This window comes from Lathamus discolor, chromosome 5, assembly GCF_037157495.1.
Source record: "Lathamus discolor isolate bLatDis1 chromosome 5, bLatDis1.hap1, whole genome shotgun sequence".
NCBI lineage: Eukaryota > Metazoa > Chordata > Aves > Psittaciformes > Psittacidae > Lathamus > Lathamus discolor.
In genome coordinates this window covers 29585986-29607375 of record NC_088888.1, presented here as the reverse complement: position 1 = coordinate 29607375, position 21390 = coordinate 29585986, and the positions used below count along the sequence as shown (strand labels likewise).

General features: G+C 37.6%; 1 protein-coding gene across 8 annotated transcripts in view; it reads right to left on the bottom strand.

Moving 5' to 3' along the window:
* Positions 1–21390, bottom strand: part of RGS7 (regulator of G protein signaling 7) — a 285204-nt gene that overhangs the window by 39474 nt on the left and 224340 nt on the right. For all 8 annotated transcript variants that reach the window (XM_065680183.1, XM_065680181.1, XM_065680185.1 and 5 more), the window contains exons 8-14: positions 20567–20643; positions 20343–20424; positions 4431–4505; positions 3209–3307; positions 2406–2467; positions 802–912; positions 201–326 (exon numbers count right to left, since the gene is read on the bottom strand). In XM_065680183.1, the coding sequence (XP_065536255.1) occupies positions 201–326; positions 802–912; positions 2406–2467; positions 3209–3307; positions 4431–4505; positions 20343–20424; positions 20567–20643 (632 nt within the window). The remainder of the gene's footprint in view (positions 1–200; positions 327–801; positions 913–2405; positions 2468–3208; positions 3308–4430; positions 4506–20342; positions 20425–20566; positions 20644–21390) is intronic.

Here is a 21390-nt window from a genome sequence, read left to right as displayed (position 1 = left end):
ATATGCTTCATTTGAGTCTCTGCTGACTGTATCAATCTTCCCCTCAGCCTGAATATGGGAGCAAGGAGGCAATGTGCATGAATGGATTCTGAGAAGTAAGACAGGAAAATTTTTCAAGGGTTCAAAAAATTAAAAGCATCAGACAAAAAGCCCTACCAATGTACCTTACAAGGTAGTAAAAACCAGCCACTCTCGTTTACCTTAAGTTTTCTGAACTGAATTCTGACTCCAAGAATTTGAGAAATTGCTCTCTTCCCACAGGGTCTTTCAAAGCTTCATCCATTCCAAACCCCCACCGTTTCACCCTCTGTTGTCCTGGCTCTTTGCTACGGAATTGAAAAAACACAAAACACACAATGTGCAGTACTTCAGTATTCTCATACTCTGTGTTTGTAATTTAGACCAAGTCCTAAAGTTCAGCCACAGACTTTTCACTTCGAGATTGCTTTCCACTTTCCAGATAGCTCATATCTGTGCACTGTGCAGAGATGAGCAACAAGGATGAAGTTAATATGCACACATTTACACAGAAGAATAAGGACTTCTAACTCAGAAATGTTATCAGATTTTTAAAGGCATCTTTTTTCCTCACATGGGAACCTTGGAAACTTGTTACTGTAACTTTTACACAGATTTATTAATCCACAGCTCTTCCCATTTTATGAAACTGTAAAGCTGGAAAGACCAAAAGGATACTGCATTGCCCTTTTGGCTCAGTATTTGCCTACCTCTGTCTGACATCTTCACATTTCAAGAAAAGCCTGTTATACCCCTTTGTCCAAAAGAAATAAAATTATATACCTTGCCTCCAGTTCCCAGAAAGTGGTGTCATCTGATATCCAAGGGTTTGAGGGATCAGGGGGCACAAGAAAAGGATCATATTCCAAATACTGCTCTGTATAAGCTAATAGACTAGGAAAACAAAAGAATCAAACATTGTCATGTCAAGAGGTGAGGAAACCTGATCAGTTTACCCAGTTAACAAGTTACTTCCACCAACTGAACCATGGTAACTGGGCCTGCACATACTCAAAAGTCAGCTACATGCTCAGGCTAAAGTAGGTCTGCTCAAGCCTTTTAAAAGTGGACCTCTGAAGAAGGAGGGGTGGCTCAGGTTTTTCAAGAGCTGAAATAATATAAAATAAATTACAAACTTTCCCATTACTTCCACATAGCTCCTTTTGGGGGTCCTTCAGGCACTAATAAATTAAATCAAGAAACCACTTCCATGCACATTTGCTTTCACAAAGGAACATGTTTTATAACCCTACGGTTTTAATTATCAGTTCCTTTAAAACCTATTCTAAAACACAGCATGGCATTCAGGTCATATTTATTGGCCCTGCAGCTGCTATGGCTCCTTTCTTCCTCTTTTAAATACATTTAATATTTTCAGTATTTCCTAATCAAATGGCACTACTCCCAAGTGTATTGCTTTCCAAAAAACGCCCATTTTCCCCCAGATTCTTCAGTATTCATGAATTGGTCTGACTCACTTGAAAAAATTTTGCTCACATTCTGGTAACTTACATCTCCCATGCCCTTATTCCTGCTTTCCATTTCCTTTTGCCCCATAATTATTGAAAATTCTGGACAAATGAGGACAAATATTCTTTTTTTTTTCATTCCTATACATATTATATTTAGTCTCTATTTCTATTGTTACTGTTCAGCAAACACATATTCTTGTTCTCTTTATATATATGTGTGGGTTTAAGTTTATGCATACATACACAAATATAAGTAGACACACAAACATATATGAGAAGATGAAGAACCATTTGTATTTGGCTTAATTTCCTTTACTAAGTCTTATGCAGCTCAATTTTCACTATCTCTGTACTTGATGAGTAAAATAGAGCGTTCCTTTTCTCTTCCTCTTCACTACATATGCTGTAGTTATATTTCCAAGGGGCTTTTCATTTTATTTGCTTTCTAGCCCATTCCTGACAAATTTTGGTCTCATTTGGAGAAAGATTCCTACTAGTGTTACACCCTGTGACCTGAAGTAAGCTCAGACTTTGCTCAATCACCAGGCTCCTCACTCAGCCAGCTCTGCCAATCAGTTCCCTCCCTTTATCAGTGATTGCCCCTTTGAAATACCAAAATGGTAACCCCAGACCTATTTCCATTTAGCCTCCCTGCCAGTGCAAGACTAAACTTGTGATCATGTGGTCAGAGGTTCACTCAGTGACTCTTGGGTTTATCATAAACGTATCACAGAATATCTGGGCCATCTTTTATCAGTAAAGAATTTCATACCTTCCACTTAAAGTGAAATCTCAACTATTATTTCTAGGAAACCTGAGCTCCTTTGTCCCTCTTTCTTTGAAGCTATTTTCATACTGATATTTTCCCAATAGTTGTCAGTCTAATTGAAAAAAAAGACATGACAATATACTTACCTCTCTGCAACTTTTGACATTTTTAATCTATGTCTGTCTAATTGCATTTGCCAATGCTTAATCTGCAAGAAAGGAAGGCAAAGAGTTTTGTGAGCAATTCATTGTTTGATTCCATTTCCATAAGTTTTTATTAGGGCTGTAATTTAACCTTAATTTATGTTAGGGCACAGAAGAGAAATATATTTGAGTTAAAATAACCAGTGGAGTTCTAAAATAAATGGAATTTTCCATCAAAGAGAGAATAACATACAGAGACAAAAAAAAGGACCCACTATAACATTTTCCCTAAAGGTTCATCAACAGAAATCCAATTAGCCTTTTTCTTTAGATTTTTGAAGAGAACTACTAATTCTTTTGACATTTACCTTCTCTCAATTCTAACACCTTAGGAAAGTTCCATGAAGCATTAACAGTAGATAAATCTGTGAACCTGTATGTGCATACATGGAGAGGTAAATATACTCCCAAATCTTGAATCAGTGTTAAAAGGAAAAGCAAGCTGTCTACTGCTAAAAGGGCTAATGGGCTTAGTTGTGCAAAGAGCCCACAAACTGGTCTGCCTGCTGCTCACTGCCTTTAATTGTGCAATGCAAGATATAAAAAATGTCAGGGTTTGTCTCCCTAGTTTTAATAGCAGTTACATACCTAAATCCATATATGCTGAAACAAGGAAAAGGTCTACTAAACACTTGCTAGATCTATTCTGAAGAACAAAACCCCTGTGAGTTACGATAATTTTTGGTTTTATACATACTTCCTAAAAAGGTAATTTAAAAGTATATGTTTGCAGTCATTTTTCAAACCTCTTGGTGTAGTTCATCTTCTGTGGGTGGCTTAGTCTCTGGTACTGGTGTGTGGGTAGGGCTGTGACTTCGAATGTCATTTTGTAAGCCATAGACAGACTACACAAAAACATGGAACAATGACAGTTACTTTCTGGCAATGATTTCTACACATACCCATAGTAACTGTGACATTTTAGATCAGTGTGCCCAAGAAGTTGGACAAGATCATCTTTTTGTAAAGAAATTGCAAATAAACCATGCACTCAGACAAAATAGTGCCTTTATACCATGGTGTAAAATAAAGACTCTTCAAACCCCACAATTTCATAATGCCATAGAACACAGGATCTACTTTTATTAAGCCTTTATTTAACAGCATAGTAAACATAGTCTTTATTTAACAGCATAATAAACAAATAGTAAAGGGATTTGATAACACTGAAAGGCAGTTATTATGGTAAGTGGAGATGACCGGTAGGAAAAGAAGAAACAGTACCCTGAAAGGTAGACAATCATAACGGCTTATTTAGGTGACTCCCAGATTTGCAATTACTACTTGGTAAATTACACTAAACTTGACCTTTCACTAAAGTAAATAAGCGAAGCTAAAACTTTTTCTAAATCCACTTTCCTTTTTAAAACATATTTTTCCATGGGTTGATACAAACATATACCTGAAAGGAAGTACTTTGAATCTGGAATCAGTATTAAGATACAAAGGATTTGAAAGAAGTGTTGTTTCGATCTGTCTACACATCCCTAGAGAGCTCATACTGTTCATGTCTGGATACTAATGTAGATGAAGCTAATTTCCTCTGCAATTTCTGGTCAACCATTTGGGGCAAAATTGTAAACTAGAGACACCCTTTTAATTACGACCAGCACAAGAAGAATTACTGTTCTAGTTTACACTGCACTTTAAATTTATCTTTCCTTAATTACCAGCAGGAACATTTCAACGTGCCTTATTCAATCTACTAAACAATATGAATAAAGCACGCAAAGATAAATTTTATTTTCATATTTTCCGTGTATTTCCCAAAAGACTTTCTTAAGTGATAGCATTTACTTGGTATTAGTAAATTTGTTAATACTTATTTATTTAAGAGCTTATGAAATAATACTGTAGGTTCATGTATTTGTTCTGTGCAGCTGTAAGAAAAAATGTTTTAAGAAACTATGGAACTTCATGCTATAAATTACCCCCATCTCCTGCTTTTGACGTAATAACAGTACTTGCCTTTCTTGTTTTATGTGGATTTCTCATTCTTGAAGATTTTTTTATATCCACTTCAGTAGTGTTTACACATCCAGGCTATTAAAAGAAAAAGAAGGGAAAGCACAAGGATAAAAACTATGAAAGCACTCCATACTATTTTCATGGAGATACTGCTATTCAGTTTGTAAGGCTAAGAAAATAAATAACCAGATGTATATAATAATTTGATGTCTTTCTGTAATAGTCCCAAAAACCTAAATGCCATTTAGTCTCAGGAAGCATCTCAAGTACCATTCTGCCTGGCTTATTGTAAGATAGAATCTTCTGCTATACAGCCTTGTTTGCTGGACGCTGTGATGGTTTTTAAGACAAGTTTTACTGTATATCTTTATGCTGAAAGTACTGAAAGCAATGTGCAGAGGAGCAGAAAATATCCAAACGCATACATGCTTGCAGAACAAACACGTACCAGCTAAAATCAAATTGCTATTGACTTATTTGGGCATTTCAGAGTGAGACACTGAAGACCACACGCTTCGTGCTCATGACATTGTAAACTTGAAATAAAATAAATTCTCAAGATTCTTAACAGAAACAAATCATGTTTCTGTTTTAGTTTTGTCACAGAAGCATACAATTTGCATTCTAGCTATCCCCTCTAAGCATGGTTGACCTAATGAGACAAAATAAATCAAATTTTGCATTACTGTGAACCCTAGGCTCCTTTCAGGAGCACCTGGTTCTGGGTCACTTCTTAAAAGATGATCTTTTTTTCAAAACAGGTAAGAAAATGTGCCAAAATGAGATTTGTTTGTCCAAAAAGAAAAAGACGGGCAGTCTAAACAGAATGACTCTCGACACATATGGTTTGGCCTTAAAAGATTATTTCTCACAATTCTGTAGCATCCCAAATGACACAGGTCCTCTAGTTTCTCATAATTCATCTGCCTTTGACACTTCCCTCTAAGCACAAACTCTGTGCAGAAATCTGTTCTTTAACCATTGATGGAAACAACTAATAATAAGTGTATGCTCTCAGGTGAGTTTTATCTATTGATTTTACAGGGATTATATTTTTCCACTGACAGTGGAAGTACAAAATCTGCTTTCTAGCAGGAGCAAATTTTTAGAGAAAGTAGGTTAGGTTTCTTTTAATGGGAGTAGCAGATGTAGAATTTCCTTGCCACACAACCAAGCTGGACTTTTTATCACACTAATGATACAAGGTTTGTTTTCTTACCATAATGTAAAATGCTTGATGTGGCTGCAAGTCTTCACAGACAAAAATTTTAAACATTTCTTACATAGGCAGGACCAAGAAACAAATACATTTCATTAAACAGGCCAGGGGTACTTTGCCTCAGGAAAATATTTTAAGTAACAAACTGATTTCTTTTTATCCATTAATTTTAAATTAATATGTTATTCGTTTAAAGTAATACATTAATGTGTGTTTGGTCATACCACATTTGCAGTATAAACAGTTCCTCATCACTGAGAATAAAAATAGGCACTTAGATAATGTTCTCAAGACTGCATTGACATGATGCCTACTGAGCTAGATTAGGGAAGGTATCCCTTGTGCTTGTGAACAAAAATGTTAGTTTTTATACTCAGAATAACATGTAACTGTCAAAGACAATGATAGGTTTAAAAATACAGAATTCTTCATGATGGCTAATTTAAAGGCAGAAAGCAATTTCACAGGGCAGTATACTGAGATACAAAGTTAAAAACAAAACAATGCATCTACTTTAGGATCATAGTAGCAGCTGGCAGTGAAGAAGACATAGGCTTTTAACAATATACACAGCCCTTAAATGAAACAATTTGAAAAACAGGCAACTTACATAAGGCACAAAACTGCAGCTTGTTTAGTTTTCAGTTACGGTTTGTTAAAGCATGTCCTACAAATAGAAAGGACAAAAAGCAAAGCAGGGCCAGGGATGATGCAAAGCCTCTTGCAAAGACTCTTCTTTTCAAAGATTTCAAGTCCACCAGCAGTAAATTGGTATGAACAGATCTAGTGCCTTGCCCAGGTAATTTACATTGCAGAGCTGTGCAGACTGATGTGAGGGACGCAACAAGGAATTCCTGGAGATTTTTAGGAATGAAACAAGGCCAAAGCTTTTCTGGTTGGAAAGAGACCCAACCCAGTACTGACCTTCTACAGCATCTAATGGATTCTTACTAACACCTGGCTGCTTAAAACCTCTCACACTGATGTAAAGCTTCTGTAGTGTGCTTAAGAAGGGAGATTCATGAGAGGCCATGTGGGCAGAAATTAGACCGCAGTGTGACTGAAGGGAAGCATCAGAAAGCTTCAGTGCAAAAGGGAAAGGTGTATCGCTACTCTGACAACCTAGGATAACAGTAGGAGTTTAAGACATATATCACTACCTCTATACAATACCAATCTCCTAATTTGATTTAAATTATAACACTGGAAATACCTAATGTGATCACGGCCACAGTTCATGTTTTCTCAACTGAAGAATACTTACTAAAATAATACTTGATATGAGATGGAATTTATTGTTTCTCTGGTGCTGCCACACTGTCAATTTTTAGGAATAAATAGGAAACATGTTTTCAATTAAAACAAACACAAAAGCTTGCATTATTTGAACATTTTCTACAATAACTGAGTCATTCTGGGAAAACCTTTGCTGGACAACATTTTATTTTATTCGTATGCCCCCATTAACATAATAAGCATGTGTTTGGATACAATTACATCCAGCTGTGTTTTCTTTTTGTTTTGCCTTTTTAACTGGACTACCATAGTTCAAATAGTGAAATGACTGTCAGAGTGCTTTACTGCAAGATTCCCATTTAGTGTGTAGTATATAATTTGCATACTAATACCATAAATAGTTTTCAAACAGATTTCCTGAAAGGCTTGAAACCTTTTCTGTATGTGTAAATAGAATACTTTCTTCTTTCACAACTAACATTCTGTATGTAAACAGTCCCCCCTCCAGATATACAGAGGAAAATCTTGTGATCTTGTTGAAATTAATCATACAGCAAGATCATAACCAGGATAGAATTTGTCCCTCATCTGTTTTTAAATACCTGGCTGAAAAAGTGACGTATATTCAAAGGAACTTTAGTTTCCTTTCATCCATCTCTTAGCATGCTCTTATCTCAAAGTACAAATGCGATTGTATTAATTTACAGCAATGGACATGTCAGCCCAGTCATGATTAATTCACTGCTGAGATAAATGGATGCAGATAAATAATATGAAAACCCACACATAGAATATTTTTTAATTGCTACATTAATTATTGGGTAATCACATTAGTGTGAATTCCAAGCACCAGAACTTTCTGGTGATGCTTGCTAGGAGGCTGCATGATAAGATTCTGTCAAGAAACAGTGGAAAGAGAAGGCCTCTTCTGCAACTAATGGTGGTCCAAGAACTTGCATGCTTGGGTCTGGCTACAGCCAGCATTTGAAAAGAACAAGCACCTGAGAGAATGTTTCCTTAAAAAAATCCACTTGATAATCTTTCCCTGATAACTGTGTCAACAGTGATGAATGAATGAATGAATGAATGAATGAATGAATGAATGAATGAATGAATGAATGAATGAATGAAGTGCTTGTAACAGTGCTAGCAGGGAATTAATTTTTTGATACCTGCAGCAACTCTCTGGAAGAATTTGTTTTTTAAATCAAATGGGATGCTTTAGCCATGGTACATTTCCATTCAAATAGTACAGAATACCTAATAGTTATCATCTGCTTGCTGCACAAAGTTGCATACTCCAAGGGCCCCTTTTCTTGCCAGGCTGCATAGCCAAAATCAATTGCTGTCAATACCTTTTTGTGTAAAAATCTCTTTGGTATGATGTATTTGTAATCTAGTAAGTGTGAAATCCTCAACAGAAAGTAAACTAATGTTTACAATGACGTCAGTTTAAGTTCAGTGTTTTTTTCTTTCTTAAAGCATATTGCAATTTAACTGTGAATCTGTTTAAGCCACAATAACCAGAAATAATTTTTGTATCTGAAACAAATACACCCATGTATGTGGGAAGGAATAAGCTCATACATTGCAATAAGCTGAGAACTGTCTGTCCATATTCCTGCTCTGCAGAAAATGATCTGAGGGAGAAGCTGAACATGAGTCAGCAGTATGTCCTTGCAGCAATGCAGACAAACCACATACCCAGCTGCGTTAGCAATTTCACAGCCAGCAGGCAAAAGAAGTGGTTATTTCTTTCTACTTGGCATAATGAGGATACATCTGGAATACCAAGACTAGTTTTGGGTGCCATAAACAATGCAAAAAAAAAATGTTTCAAAATGGAAAATTCCAATCAAGGAAAAGGCTTTCTTCTGCTTGCAAAAGAGGAGCGATAACTGTTCTCTTCTGCTGGCCAAAGCTGGCTTGCGGAGCTAGACCTGTTCCAGAGATGCACCATGAAAGGACAGGAGGGCAATAGTCAGAAATTGCAGTAAAGGAAATTCCAGTTAGCTAGAAAGAAATATTCTTCAGAATAAAAGGTAGAAGAGATGGAATATCCATCCCTGGTGATTTTCAAAGCTTGTTTAACCAAGGGCCTGGACATTCTTACTCAGAAGTTAGCACTGCATTGAGCAGGTGGTTGGACTAGAGGGGCCTCCAGAGGTCCCTCTTGGCCTACATTTCTCAGGTACAGCCTACGATCTTTGCAAAGCTGCAGAGACTGAAATTAAAATAATCAACTTTACAGAACACTCCAATTCATGGTGCCGTGAAATTCACCACCCTGCCTTCCCCTCCCCGCAACAGCAGGATGGAAAGCCAAGTCTGGTATTTGCTTCTTTACTCTTTCCTCTGCCTTCTGGCAGCCTGTGGTGCATACAAATGAACCTAGTGATGATTTTAAGGCAATGTAATTCCACAGCTTCTTCAGCTAAAAACACACAGGTGCTATTTAAAATAATTACATCATTTCAAAATGCACACCCATAAATTCAGGGTGCATTAACGCAGTAAATATTAAGGCAGAATGATTCACATACCTTTCACAATTTCATTGCATTGCACTGTCAATACACTAGAAATAGACCTGTATATTTGTTTTGCAAGCATGGGCTAACTTGTTCAGTTTAATTAAAAAATACTAAAATTCAAGATCTCTGGGCTTTCAAAATTTAAGCAGAATAAATTTAAATCATGGTCATGGATACAAGCAGGACAGATCTTCACTTCCAGTTGGAAAAAATATAGTCAGACAGACAAATGCAGAATCATAGAATGATTTGAGTTGGAGGGGACCTTAACAATCATCTAGTTCTGACCCCCCTACCATAGGCAGGGACACCTCCCACTAGACCAGGTTGCTCAAAGCCCCGTCCAACCTGTCCAATATAAAGAGAAGGCAGAGATTGAAAGCTGTCTTTTACATTATTTGTAATATCAGACTATCACAAACATAGAAAGCTTGAAATTTTCTGAGTGTCAAATGTTAACGTTGCTTTCTGCAACAACCTAGTCTGCTATTTCTGTTATTGTTGCTATTTCTGTCATTTTTCTAGGAAAGGAGTCTTCTAACCATCAGCAGTCAATATTCACACACTCACCTCTAAAGTAAGAAAATGAAGCTAATTAGGCAGTGAAGGCTAAGCAGAATGCCAGAGCTCATTTTTATTTGTAGGTTTTATATTTCAGTGTAACTAGCTGAATGGTGTATATTTTAAAATCATAACAATAATAGCATGAAAGTTTACAAAAAAATAAATGAGGCAAAGAAAAGAATTCCAGTGGTACTCATCTGGAAAAAAACAAAGGAGTTGTTAGCTGGAGGAATACGCAGTTTGACTCTGGTTATGTGGCAACATTTTTCATTTTTTCTCATGCAAAGTCTAGCATCAAAGGAGACATTAAAATCCTATACTCAGGGAGTTGTCAGTAACGGCGAAAACTGAAGCTCTCACAAAGAAAAAACCCAGCTATATCCTCCTGCAATGCACCAATTTTTCATTTTCCAGAGATGGAGGTCGTTGAAGTGTGCAGAACCTGCTAAGGCTTATAAGAAAAGTTTGAGGTCTAGTTATAGATTACTTGGCCATTTTGGGGTTTTACTTCATTTTGCACACTTCAGGGTCAATGAGTGAAAAGGCTTTGCAGTGGAAAAGCTGCACAATTAATGACTTTGCTGGTGCAACAAAAACTCTCAGAAAAATTTCAGATGTGCTGAATACAAGTGGTCAGCTCTTTCACCAGGATTTGAAAAACCAGCTGTTATTAAAAGTCCAGTCACAGGAGGGCAGCACATTTTAGACCCTTTACAAATTTCACAAAATCGTTTTTCTGGTGGTTATCTCATAGGACCAGAAAGCTGTTTAAAATGTAGCTCACTTTATAACTAAATCAACCTTAACTAAGTGAGTCAAAAACAAATCCAGTAGCCATATGTGCCAGAACCTGCAAATATGTATTGAAACTGCTGCGAGGGGGGATTTCACTGGCCTTTGTGACACTACCCAAGGCAGTAAAACCAAACCAGTACTTAATGGGATGGGGGTAGAGGAACCACTTCCTTCTGGTTGTTTTTTTTCTTTTTAATAGTATCATATTTCCAGCTTCTGCACAATTACTTTTAGCACTACTATGTCCTTGGAAAGATGACTTTTTTTGATTCAGGTGTGGGACTGACATAGAAGCACTGTGACTGGATTTTTAATATCTGCTCCTCTGTTGCACTTCTTTTACACAGGTCTCACTTCCATTACAGTTCCAATAAGAAGCAAGCACAGAAAGACAAATATTCGGATTACAGTCCATTACGGCCATGGTAAATTCATATATAAATTGTAATAAATATGTAAGTTTGATGATGACTTTGTATGCAGCTTTTATGGAGTTTTCACTTCCCCAGAACTCCAGACAAAACTTCCCTAAAATTAGAGCACAACTTTTGCAGCTTCTCTTCTGTTAGAAATTAGCTTATCTGGGAAATACAGCAATACCTTTCAATTAACAGCTCTAAATCACATTTAATGAGTAGGAAGCAAATCCCAAGATTGTTCTCAAGTATAAATTCTGTAGCAGCATGTTTTAAAATTCATTCCCAGATGCCTCATAAATTTGGCAGATAATCAAGGAAAAATTATTAAAACCCACTTGTTCTACTAAACCATTAGACATTTTCCCCAATTTCTACAGCCTTTTCATTATAGATACAAAAAGAGATGCATTATGCTACTAAATATCATCTTTATGGAACACAAGACAGGGTAAATTAATACAACATATGTATTCATTGTGATGCTGAAATAAGCAAATACATGTTGGAACTGGACTTGCATAGAATAGCCTCAAATTTGGTCATATTTCTTACTATGAATTGATTTTTAAAACGTGATACATCTGACAATATGCTGCAAACATCCCTAAGTATAGCGATCTACAGTCAATGCATTAGTATAATGGAAACACATTAGCTGTACACAGCTTAACTGCTAAAACCTGTCTATATCAACTGATAATAATCTATAACCTATTGGCTTTTAATTAAGGAAATATAACTTTTTTTTTCTTATTAATTTACTGAACTTGTATTTCAGGCTACAGAATCTTCAATGTATAATCTTATTGAAGTGTTTTCTTCAAAGAAAGGGATTCTTTTAATTCAGAAGAATGAATAAAAGCTTTGTTAGGATCCCTTGTGTTGTTAGGATTCCTTGTTAGTTCCCTTGTGTTAAAGGTTTTAATATAGAATTACGCAAACAGCCAAATGAATCTAAATGCTCAATACATGTCCTCATTAGCTAATTTCATTTTGACTCATTAAAGAACAGAGATAAAATTCCAGAATTTTATATTATTATATAGAAATTAAACAAATATAGAAACAAATAAACAATAAACCTGACTGTAGCATCCACTAGAAATATACTGATGCAGAAATAATGAATTCTTGACAACTGCAGAGAAAGGCATAAGCAGTTAAGCATAAGTTAAACGCACTATAGTCAGCCCTACATGAATGAGTGAAAGCTTGCAATTTGGACCAATTAGTAAAATCAATAAATGCTCTATTCAAGGATTTATTTGAAGATCACTCAAGTACTATCAAAATAGCAGTAGTTCTACTGTTGTTCTGCAGTGGACTTAATAAAAACATAGTAAGGAGTACAACTAATGGATAAAAGTTTGAGTTTTTTCTCTTGTTTGGACAAGACAAATGAGGCTGAAAGACCATCAGACCAAGGAGAGACAGCTGATCAACTAGTTTGATCAAACTTTAATTACATCTGCCACATGGTAAAACTCAGATAGTTTTCAAACTAAGAGATGGGAAGTCTCATTTAGCATGAAACTTAAGATCACTTAGAATTTCACAGATTTTCAGCATTTTCCAAAAAAAAAAAAAAGACCTACACTGTACCAGTTCCCTGCTTATTTGTCATCCCAAACTACAGTGCAAATCTTTTCCCTGAGTAATATCAGACACACAAGGAATTCCAGTGGCTGTTCAAACCAAGGACCTTCCTGGAACAGGAAAAAAAGAGATACAGAGAAATTTTCAAGGAATAGAATGCTAGTAAACTAAACCATAAAATTAATCCATAGGAGATAGAGCACCTTTGATCTTGACGGGGATTCTCACATTCTCGCATAATTGCTTGTTTAAGGACAGATTCACCACAAAGCTGGGCTTTTCGGTTATGATAACAGGATTTTATAATACTGTTTAAAATAAATATTTCAGTGGTCTGTGTGTCAGAGAAACACATAATGTGCAAAATGCATGTGAAAAGGATGTTGAAATTTCATTTTTGAGACAAGTCATATGAAGAAGCTGTACTAAAGAATATAGTACTACATGAAAGTTATATGCTTAATTCTTTTTGAAAGTTAATTTCATTTCTGATTACTCTTCATTTACAATAGCCTATTTTAGCTTTATAGTTACTGGTTTCCAGAACCAGAAATTATTGTACAGAAATTAGATCCACTGTATTTATTCAAGTGATGCTTCAGTAGTATGAATTTTAATTAAGGCTGTATTAATGTGATTTTGGGGTATGTGAAGAGTCTAGTATTCACAACACTGTTGCATAAGGAAACCTGTTAAATTCATCTGCTTTGTTGCCCCTATGCTAAATACTCAGAGTTATTATTGCTTTCTCATTTTTTTCACCCCAAAATGCAAGCAGCTGCTGTTTTATGGATTCCATACAGACAAATTTAGGTGATAGGCTTGAAAGAAGTGACAACAGGAAAGTCTGACCACTCTTCTCTGGAAATGTAGATGGCAAATATAGGTGACATTTAGAAATTTGGTTATCTGCCTTTTGACTTATAGAAGATCCTTGACAGACTGCTTTGGATTAAAGCAGCAAATTTAATTCACACAGAAAGAAAAGTCAATATAAAAACATTATGCTTATTCAAAAACTTCTTTATTCTTACAACTTCAGCTAATTTTCCTAGTTGTTACCAGAACTCGGTCATACTACAAAGTCATCTCATTTTTTTGTGTCCTTCCACCATCTCATCAGTCAGCTATTTTACAATTTCTGACCTCCTCAGGATCCTCAGTTTTAACCTGAGCACTCTCAGTTTGTCGCACTGCTGCAAGAAAGCTGGATTCCTTTCCCCCCTCTGTCCCACCCTTACCCAAGTGTCAGACTAAATAACAATGCTAAGTAATGCGAGTACAAATTCTTCCATAAAAGTCTTATCTGGCAGGCTACAAGTTTTATAAATATCTGCCTGAAACAGATTGGATTATGGATCATAAATATTATAACCATTTTCTGAAAATAAAACTCTGTACAAGGTTTTGCTCATTAACAGAAGTGCAGTTATCTGAGACTGACAATTGCTGCCAAGCTGCACTCCCTGCCTGATGGAGAGGTAACTGCCTTGTAAGGGTATACAGGTGCAAAAGAAGGCATGCAAATTGTATGTGGATAAATCACTAGAGAAGCTGGATGGCATGGTTCACATTCATTCCCAAGAGGTGTTTAAAAACTTTCTGAAAACAGTATGATAAAGCAGACAGAAGCGTTCTCTGGCTAAAGAAGTGACTGGCCCAGAAAAGTCCAGGATTTGTAGCAGACAAAGAGTGAAATGGAGGATTGCACCACCTTAGCCAAGTTAAATTCAGTCTCTTGCCGAGTCTTTGAGGCTGATCTCGAAGGACAGGGTGGAAAAGCCATTAAAACAAAAGCAACAAAAAGAAAAAGAAAGAAGAAAACCAAGGACAAATAACCGCAGGTATCTGCTGCATGACTCTGACACCTGGTAATATTACTTACTGGCTCAGATGCTGACTGTCATATTCAGATCACATAAAATACAACTTAAAAATACAAACAGAGAAAGTGAGATTAACTGAGACAGAATCTCATTGAAAAAAACCCAAACACAAAATGGAGAGAGAAGCAAAAGGTGTGGGATGTGTGACAAGCTTTAAAATTTAAAGGTTACTGTTTTCATAGTTTGCTACTAGGAAACAATGGCATGAAACTCCCAAATGCAGAAATTGCATGTATTTCTGAATTTTACATCATCAGTGAATTATCTGAAAACCACACTTGCCCTTAATGTTTTTGCTGTCCTAACCAAACATATACACCCTGGATATTTGTCTTACTGTATTAAATCACACAAATATTCGTTTTGTTTTTCAGTCCTGCGGATCAGGTTTAAAAAAGCTCCGAATGGCAGAATGAAAGAACTCAACTGCACATTGCTCATGCTTATAGAATCATAGCTGATTTTATAATTCCATATAGAATCAGCTAGGTTGGAAAAGACCTTTAAGATCAGCAAGTCCAACCGCTACCTCAGGACTGCCAAGACCACCACTAAATCATGTCACTGAGGGCCTCATCTACATGGTTTTTGAACACTTCCAGGGACAGTGATTCCACCTGGGAAACCTCTTACAATGTCTGAGCACCCTCTCAGTGAAGAAATGTGTCCCAATATCCAATCTAAACCTCCCCTGGTGCATACTGTATTAAATCTCAATGTAACTAAACCATAGCCAACTCCAGCTTTGGAGAGGGACACCCCAGTGTAGCTTCCTAGCACATCTTAGAAAACTGTTGCAAATTTCCCATCTTCCTTTTAAAAACAGCTGCACACAAGCCTGCTAAATATAACTGCAATACATTCTGACTGATGACAAAGGTCAGTGGCTCTGGAGAAAGAAGAAGGTTTTTTCAACTTCTTATAGTTAGGAAGTATACAGCTGCCTTCCAGGAGAAAACGATATTTCCCCCATTATGTTCTGAATTAATCTGAATCTCAACAAGTACCAAACAGGCCTTTATTACGCATTTCATTCAAATTACATTAATGTGTAGCCCAGGAAGAAAAGTGAATTGTTTGCAACTGCAAGACATCAGCTGTCCTTGCTAATTATCTAACAGTTAATTTTACAAGCCATAGCTACTCTGCTCCTACTGTATTTAATGTGGATTTCAGAATGTTTCAGAGGATTTACTGTTTTAGTACCTGTTTGTCTCTTTTTAACAAGTGTAAGATTTTAAGGGGTTTTAAACAGACATAATAATTCAGGAAAACTATGAGTTCTTTTATGAAGACTTTAATCAGGAATATGACATTTCTTTTCAAACAAGAGCAGCTCCTTAATTTCTTTTGCCTGGAAGGAACTGACTTCCCAAAATTAGCCCAATTTGTTACTGCTTTTTGACTAACGCCCTTATCCTCCCAACCAATTTTCATCCATTTCCATCACAGAATCCCAAGGGTTGGAAGGGACCTAAAAAGATCATCTAGTCCAACCCCCCTGCAAGAGCAGGGTAACCTACAGTACATCACACAGGAACTTGTCCAGGCGGGCCTTGAATATCTCCAGTGTAGGAGACTCCACAACCCCCCTGGGCAACCTGTTCCAGTGCTCTGTCACTCTTACAGTAAAGAAGTTCTTCCTGATGTTAACGTGGAACTTCCTATGCTCCAGTTTACACCCATTGCCCCTTGTCCTATCACTGGATATCACTGAAAAAAGCCTAGCTCCATCATCCTGACACCTACCCTTTACATATTTGTAAACATTGATGAGGTCACCCCTCAGTCTCCTCTTCTCCAAGCTAAAGAGACCCAGCTCCCTCAGCCTCTCCTCATAAGGGAGATGTTCCACTCCCTTAATCATCTTTGTGGCTCTGCGCTGGACTCCTTCAAGCAATTCCCTGTCCTTCTTGAATTGAGGGGCCCAGAACTGGACACAATATTCCAGATGCGGCCTCACCAAGGCTGAGTAGAGGGGGAGGAGAACCTCTCTTGACCTACTAACCACTCCCTTTCTAATGCACCCTAAGATGCCATTTGCCTTCTTGGCCACAAGAGCACATTGCTGGCTCATGGTCATCCTCCTATCCACCAGGACCCCCAGGTCCCTTTCCCCTTCACTACTTTCCAGCAGGTCAACCCCCAACCTGTACTGGTACATGGGGTTGTTCTTCCCCAGATGCAAGACTCTACACTTGCCCTTGTTAAATTTCATCAAGTTTCTCCCCGCCCAACTCTCCAGCCTGTCCAGGTCTCGCTGAATGGCAGCACAGTCCTCTGGTGTGTCAGCCACTCCTCCCAGTTTTGTGTCATCAGCAAACTTGCTGAGGGTGCACTCAGTTCCCTCATCCAGGTCATTGATGAAAATATTAAACAGCACCGGTCCCAGCACCGACCCCTGAGGAACTCCACTAGTCACAGACCTCCAGCTAGATTCTGCGCCATTGACCACAACTCTCTGCCTTCTTCCTTTCAACCAGTTCTCGATCCACCTCACTACTTGATCGTCAAGCCCACACTTCCTTAGCTTATCTATGAGGATGCTGTGGGAGACAGTATCAAATGCCTTACTGAAATCAAGAAAAACTACATCTACCGCTCTACCATCATCCCTCCACCTAGTCACTTCCTCATAGAAGGCTATAAGGTTGGTCATACATGACTTCCCCCTCATAAAACCATGTTGGCTGTTCTTAATGACCCCCTCATCCTTGATATGCCTAGTGATGGAGTCAAGAATAAGTTGTTCCATCACCTTTCCAGGGATGGAGGTAAGGCTGACCGGTCTATAATTACCCGGGTCCTCCTTCTTGCCCTTCTTATAGATTGGTGTGACCTTTGCCATCCGCCAATCCTCAGGCACCTCGCCCGTTTCCCACGACTTACCAAAGATGATGGAAAGTGGCCTAGCAATGACCTCCGCCAGCTCCCTCAGCACCCGTGGGTGCATTCCATCCGGACCCATCGATTTACAGATGTCCAGATTGCATAGCTGATCCCTAACCCAATCCTCATCTACCAAAGCAAACTCCTCCTTTGTCCTGACTCCTTCTGGGGCTATAGAAATCCGGGGCCCTCGGGGAGAGTCTGCAGGAGTAAAGACAGAGGCAAAGAAGGCATTCAGCACCTCTGCCTTCTTTATATCCTCTGTCTCCAGGGTACCCACTTCGTTCAGCAGTGGGCCTATATTGCCTCTTGTGTTAGTTTTATTTGCTATGTATTTGAAGAAGCCCTTTCTATTGTCTTTAACCCGACTAGCAAGATTGAGTTCCAAGGAGGCCTTAGCTGTCCTAATTGCCTCCCTACATCCTCTAACAACTGTCCTATATTCCTCCCAAGCGGCCAGCCCCTCCTTCCATAATCCATAGATTCTCCTTTTCCACTTGAGTTTGCCCAGCAGCTCCTTGTTTAACCAATAAAAAAAAAAACATTTCCATACTCAGTTATTGATACAAAGTTTCAAAATTGTGAAAGTTATACACTTCTTAAGCAGGTGGAAGGAAAAGGAAGGCTTATAAGGCATTTTTACTCTGCCACCAAAAGGGGAATGCATGAATGTATGTGAATGCATGTGAATGTATGTGGATAATCTCAGAGTTATGTTAGGCTATACCTTAGAAACAATGGCATGGACTTTATCATAGGTCTGCTGCTCAGGATCTCAGGAATTTATACAGCTCTCCCTGACACACATTTACATGGTTTTACTATGACTAGTCTGAACTAATAATATTAAAAGTTGTTCAGGAATGTCTCTGCAGGCTACAGTTGAAGCTGAGTCATGCCCTTTCTAGCTTCAAGCTAAGATCTTTCTACATAAAGCAGAAACTGGAAATTACAGAACTAAGATTACACTTCACATTACACTAAAATAGATACCAAAGGAAAAAGAACTAAATACATAGTGAAACTGCAATTAAAAATATTAGAATGGAAACTGATCAGTGAGTTATCAAAACTGTTCTCTTAACTTCCTCTTAAAAGCAACATTTCTGTGAGTTTTGGGGGGCTTGAAAAACCATTAGAAATTGTAATTACCTCTAGCATCACCTTCCTCTTTTCAGTTTGTTCCTCCTTTTTTTTTTTTTCTTTTTAATAGAAGTTTCTAGCTTTTACTGTGACAGTAAATTCTTAACAATGCTGTCAAAACAAGTATTTCACTAACTAGCGAGAGGAGCTGCTTAGGCAAATTATAAACCTCTCCATTCTTCTATTTGTATCTCCTAAAGTCAAGAGCCTATGTCGCTGACTCTAAGCCAGTCTTTTGCCTCTGACATTTCCTAGCTATACCTACAGCCAGATTAAAACGTGCTCAGGCAGATATATCCACAGTTCAATGAAAGCTCTTAATCAGATTTGATTTCCTTTTGTCCTGTTCCCCTTTAATTCTCTCGTTATTGTCTGCCTATATCTTAATTTGAAACTTCAGCAATTCATCTTCTGTTCCAAACCTCGAAATAGCATCTCATTCTCAGATTAAAAACCTTCAGATTCATTTCTGCAGGGAATATAAAAGCTGTCTGCACCTTTAAAGTTCCCAGGTCCATAGAAACTTTATGGTTTTATTCTGTATGTAGCTTCCATCAACATCAGATGGCAAATTGTTTTCTGTCCTCCTTCCTTATTTTATGCCACTGACTAGACAACAATGTCCCAACCTTCTTGCATCTAATGTCTGAGTTTTTAATCTTTCACTTCAAATGACTTTATCTACCTGACATTCTAAATCCTGCGTAAAAAAACGTTTCTTCTACTGCTCTTTAAATTCCATGGTCACAAATACAAGCTGTTCATGTCCAAGCTTATTACTTTTTGTTTGAAACTTTCTCACTGTATGCATCTCTTCTACAAGTATCATCACGTAATTTTACTTTCCCAGAACAGTTAGTTTCAGTTAAGTGTCTTTTCCCAATGTCACCATGGAAAATATAGTCCATATATGGTTTCACTGTTAACAATACTAAATTCTGTACACAGAAAATGAAAACTTAATTCTAGGTAAGAGAAACAGACGGAATTCTGTAATAAAGCAGAAAAGTGTGATTACCGAGTTCTTGTGGAAGTCTTGTGACATTTGATGGTTTTCCTCAGAATTTTAGCTCCCAAAAGCAGTTGATTATGTAAGACCCTTTCTTTTTTTAATATTTTGTTTCAGAGGGACTTTGACAAAGAACTCGGGCAAATCTTGTTTAGACAGTGCATGACTCGCACAGCTCAAATCCAACATTATCTAACCTTATGTACATCAAAAATCGATTGAAAATATGACCAGAGTGAAGTTGAAAGGCTTGGCAAGCAAAAAAGCAGGTTAAAAAAAAGATAGATGTTTTTAAAAGTATTTTTAGCTGTGCTGATAATTTTGGTTGTGTGACTCACACCTTGGGGAAACCTTTGAGATGCTAATAGTCAAAGACAGATATCTTCTGATTCAAGAAATGAGACAAAACAAATCTATTCACTGCAAACTCCACATGGAATGTACACACAGTTGCAGTCTTCAGTACCAGAATGGTAAAAACGCCAGATGCTGCAAAAAGGGAGGCAAGCCCCAACCCTCAGCCCTACACTAAAACCTGTTTCCAGGCTACCCCAATACTCCACGGAGGCTGACATCTATCAGTGGCCCTGCTCACAGGCAGAGCAGCCCCACCATCACTCACCACCGGACGGTGCACATCCCAGAATGCTCGCTCCTGGCTGTCAAGGATCTTCCTCTCTATCTTGTCTCTCTTCTTATCAACTCTGTCAATGTTACAGGAATATTTAAAAGAAACAGTGTTAATGACAGTAATTTTAAAAGTAAGAAGTGTCCAATTGTTTTTCCCTCCCTTTCCCCCTCAAAAGGCATGCAAACCCAAAATTCCTCATCTTCAAAGGAACTTACTTTGCTTGTGCTTCAGCTTGCATAAAAATAAACTCCCATTTCCGAGCAAATGCTCGCTGTAGCCTGGCCAAACTCTCCTGAAAATACATCACAATTTTAGTTGGTTAGGTTGAAAGTTATTTATTATTTTAGAGCTTTTAGCTTATCCTTCCTTCTTCCTCTCATTCCCTCTAAGGTGTAATTTAAGCCATGATATCTCCGCAAGTGCAAATGGACCTTACTTATCCAATACAAAGTCCTTGCTTGACACCAAATAGGATGGAATACTAGATCTATCTACTTTTGCATGCCCTGACTATTTTAGTTTTGAAACTGGTGACAAGGTTGGATGCAACCATCAGCATAACATAGGATTTCTGAAGCATTTTTATTTACTAGGTGCTGGTTGAGTAATTTTGTAATAATAAAAAGAAACATTCTTGTTTTGAAAGTACCTAATAACAGCAGTAGAAAACACATGACAAAATCCACAGGACAATTCCCGTCAGTCACCTATGCAAATGGTTGTACTGAACAACATTGCCTATCAATTTACTTCAAATACAAACATAAGAAGCTATCAATATTTTGGTAGTACAGGAACATTCCAAGACCTCCACGGCTATCCCCATTCTTAAAAAGATGCAGACTCTAGTTTTCCACTACTGCACAAGAAATGAATGTATCCTGCAGCCTACTGTTAATAACAGGAGGAAGATTTGTAAAATCTTTGCAAAATTCTTTCCTTCAGTGATGGGGGAACAGCCTCACTGTCTGTAACAAAGCTTCTTCAATCTCCCAGCATCTTAAATGGTAGCAGTATGCCGTCTGTCAGTATGGAGAAG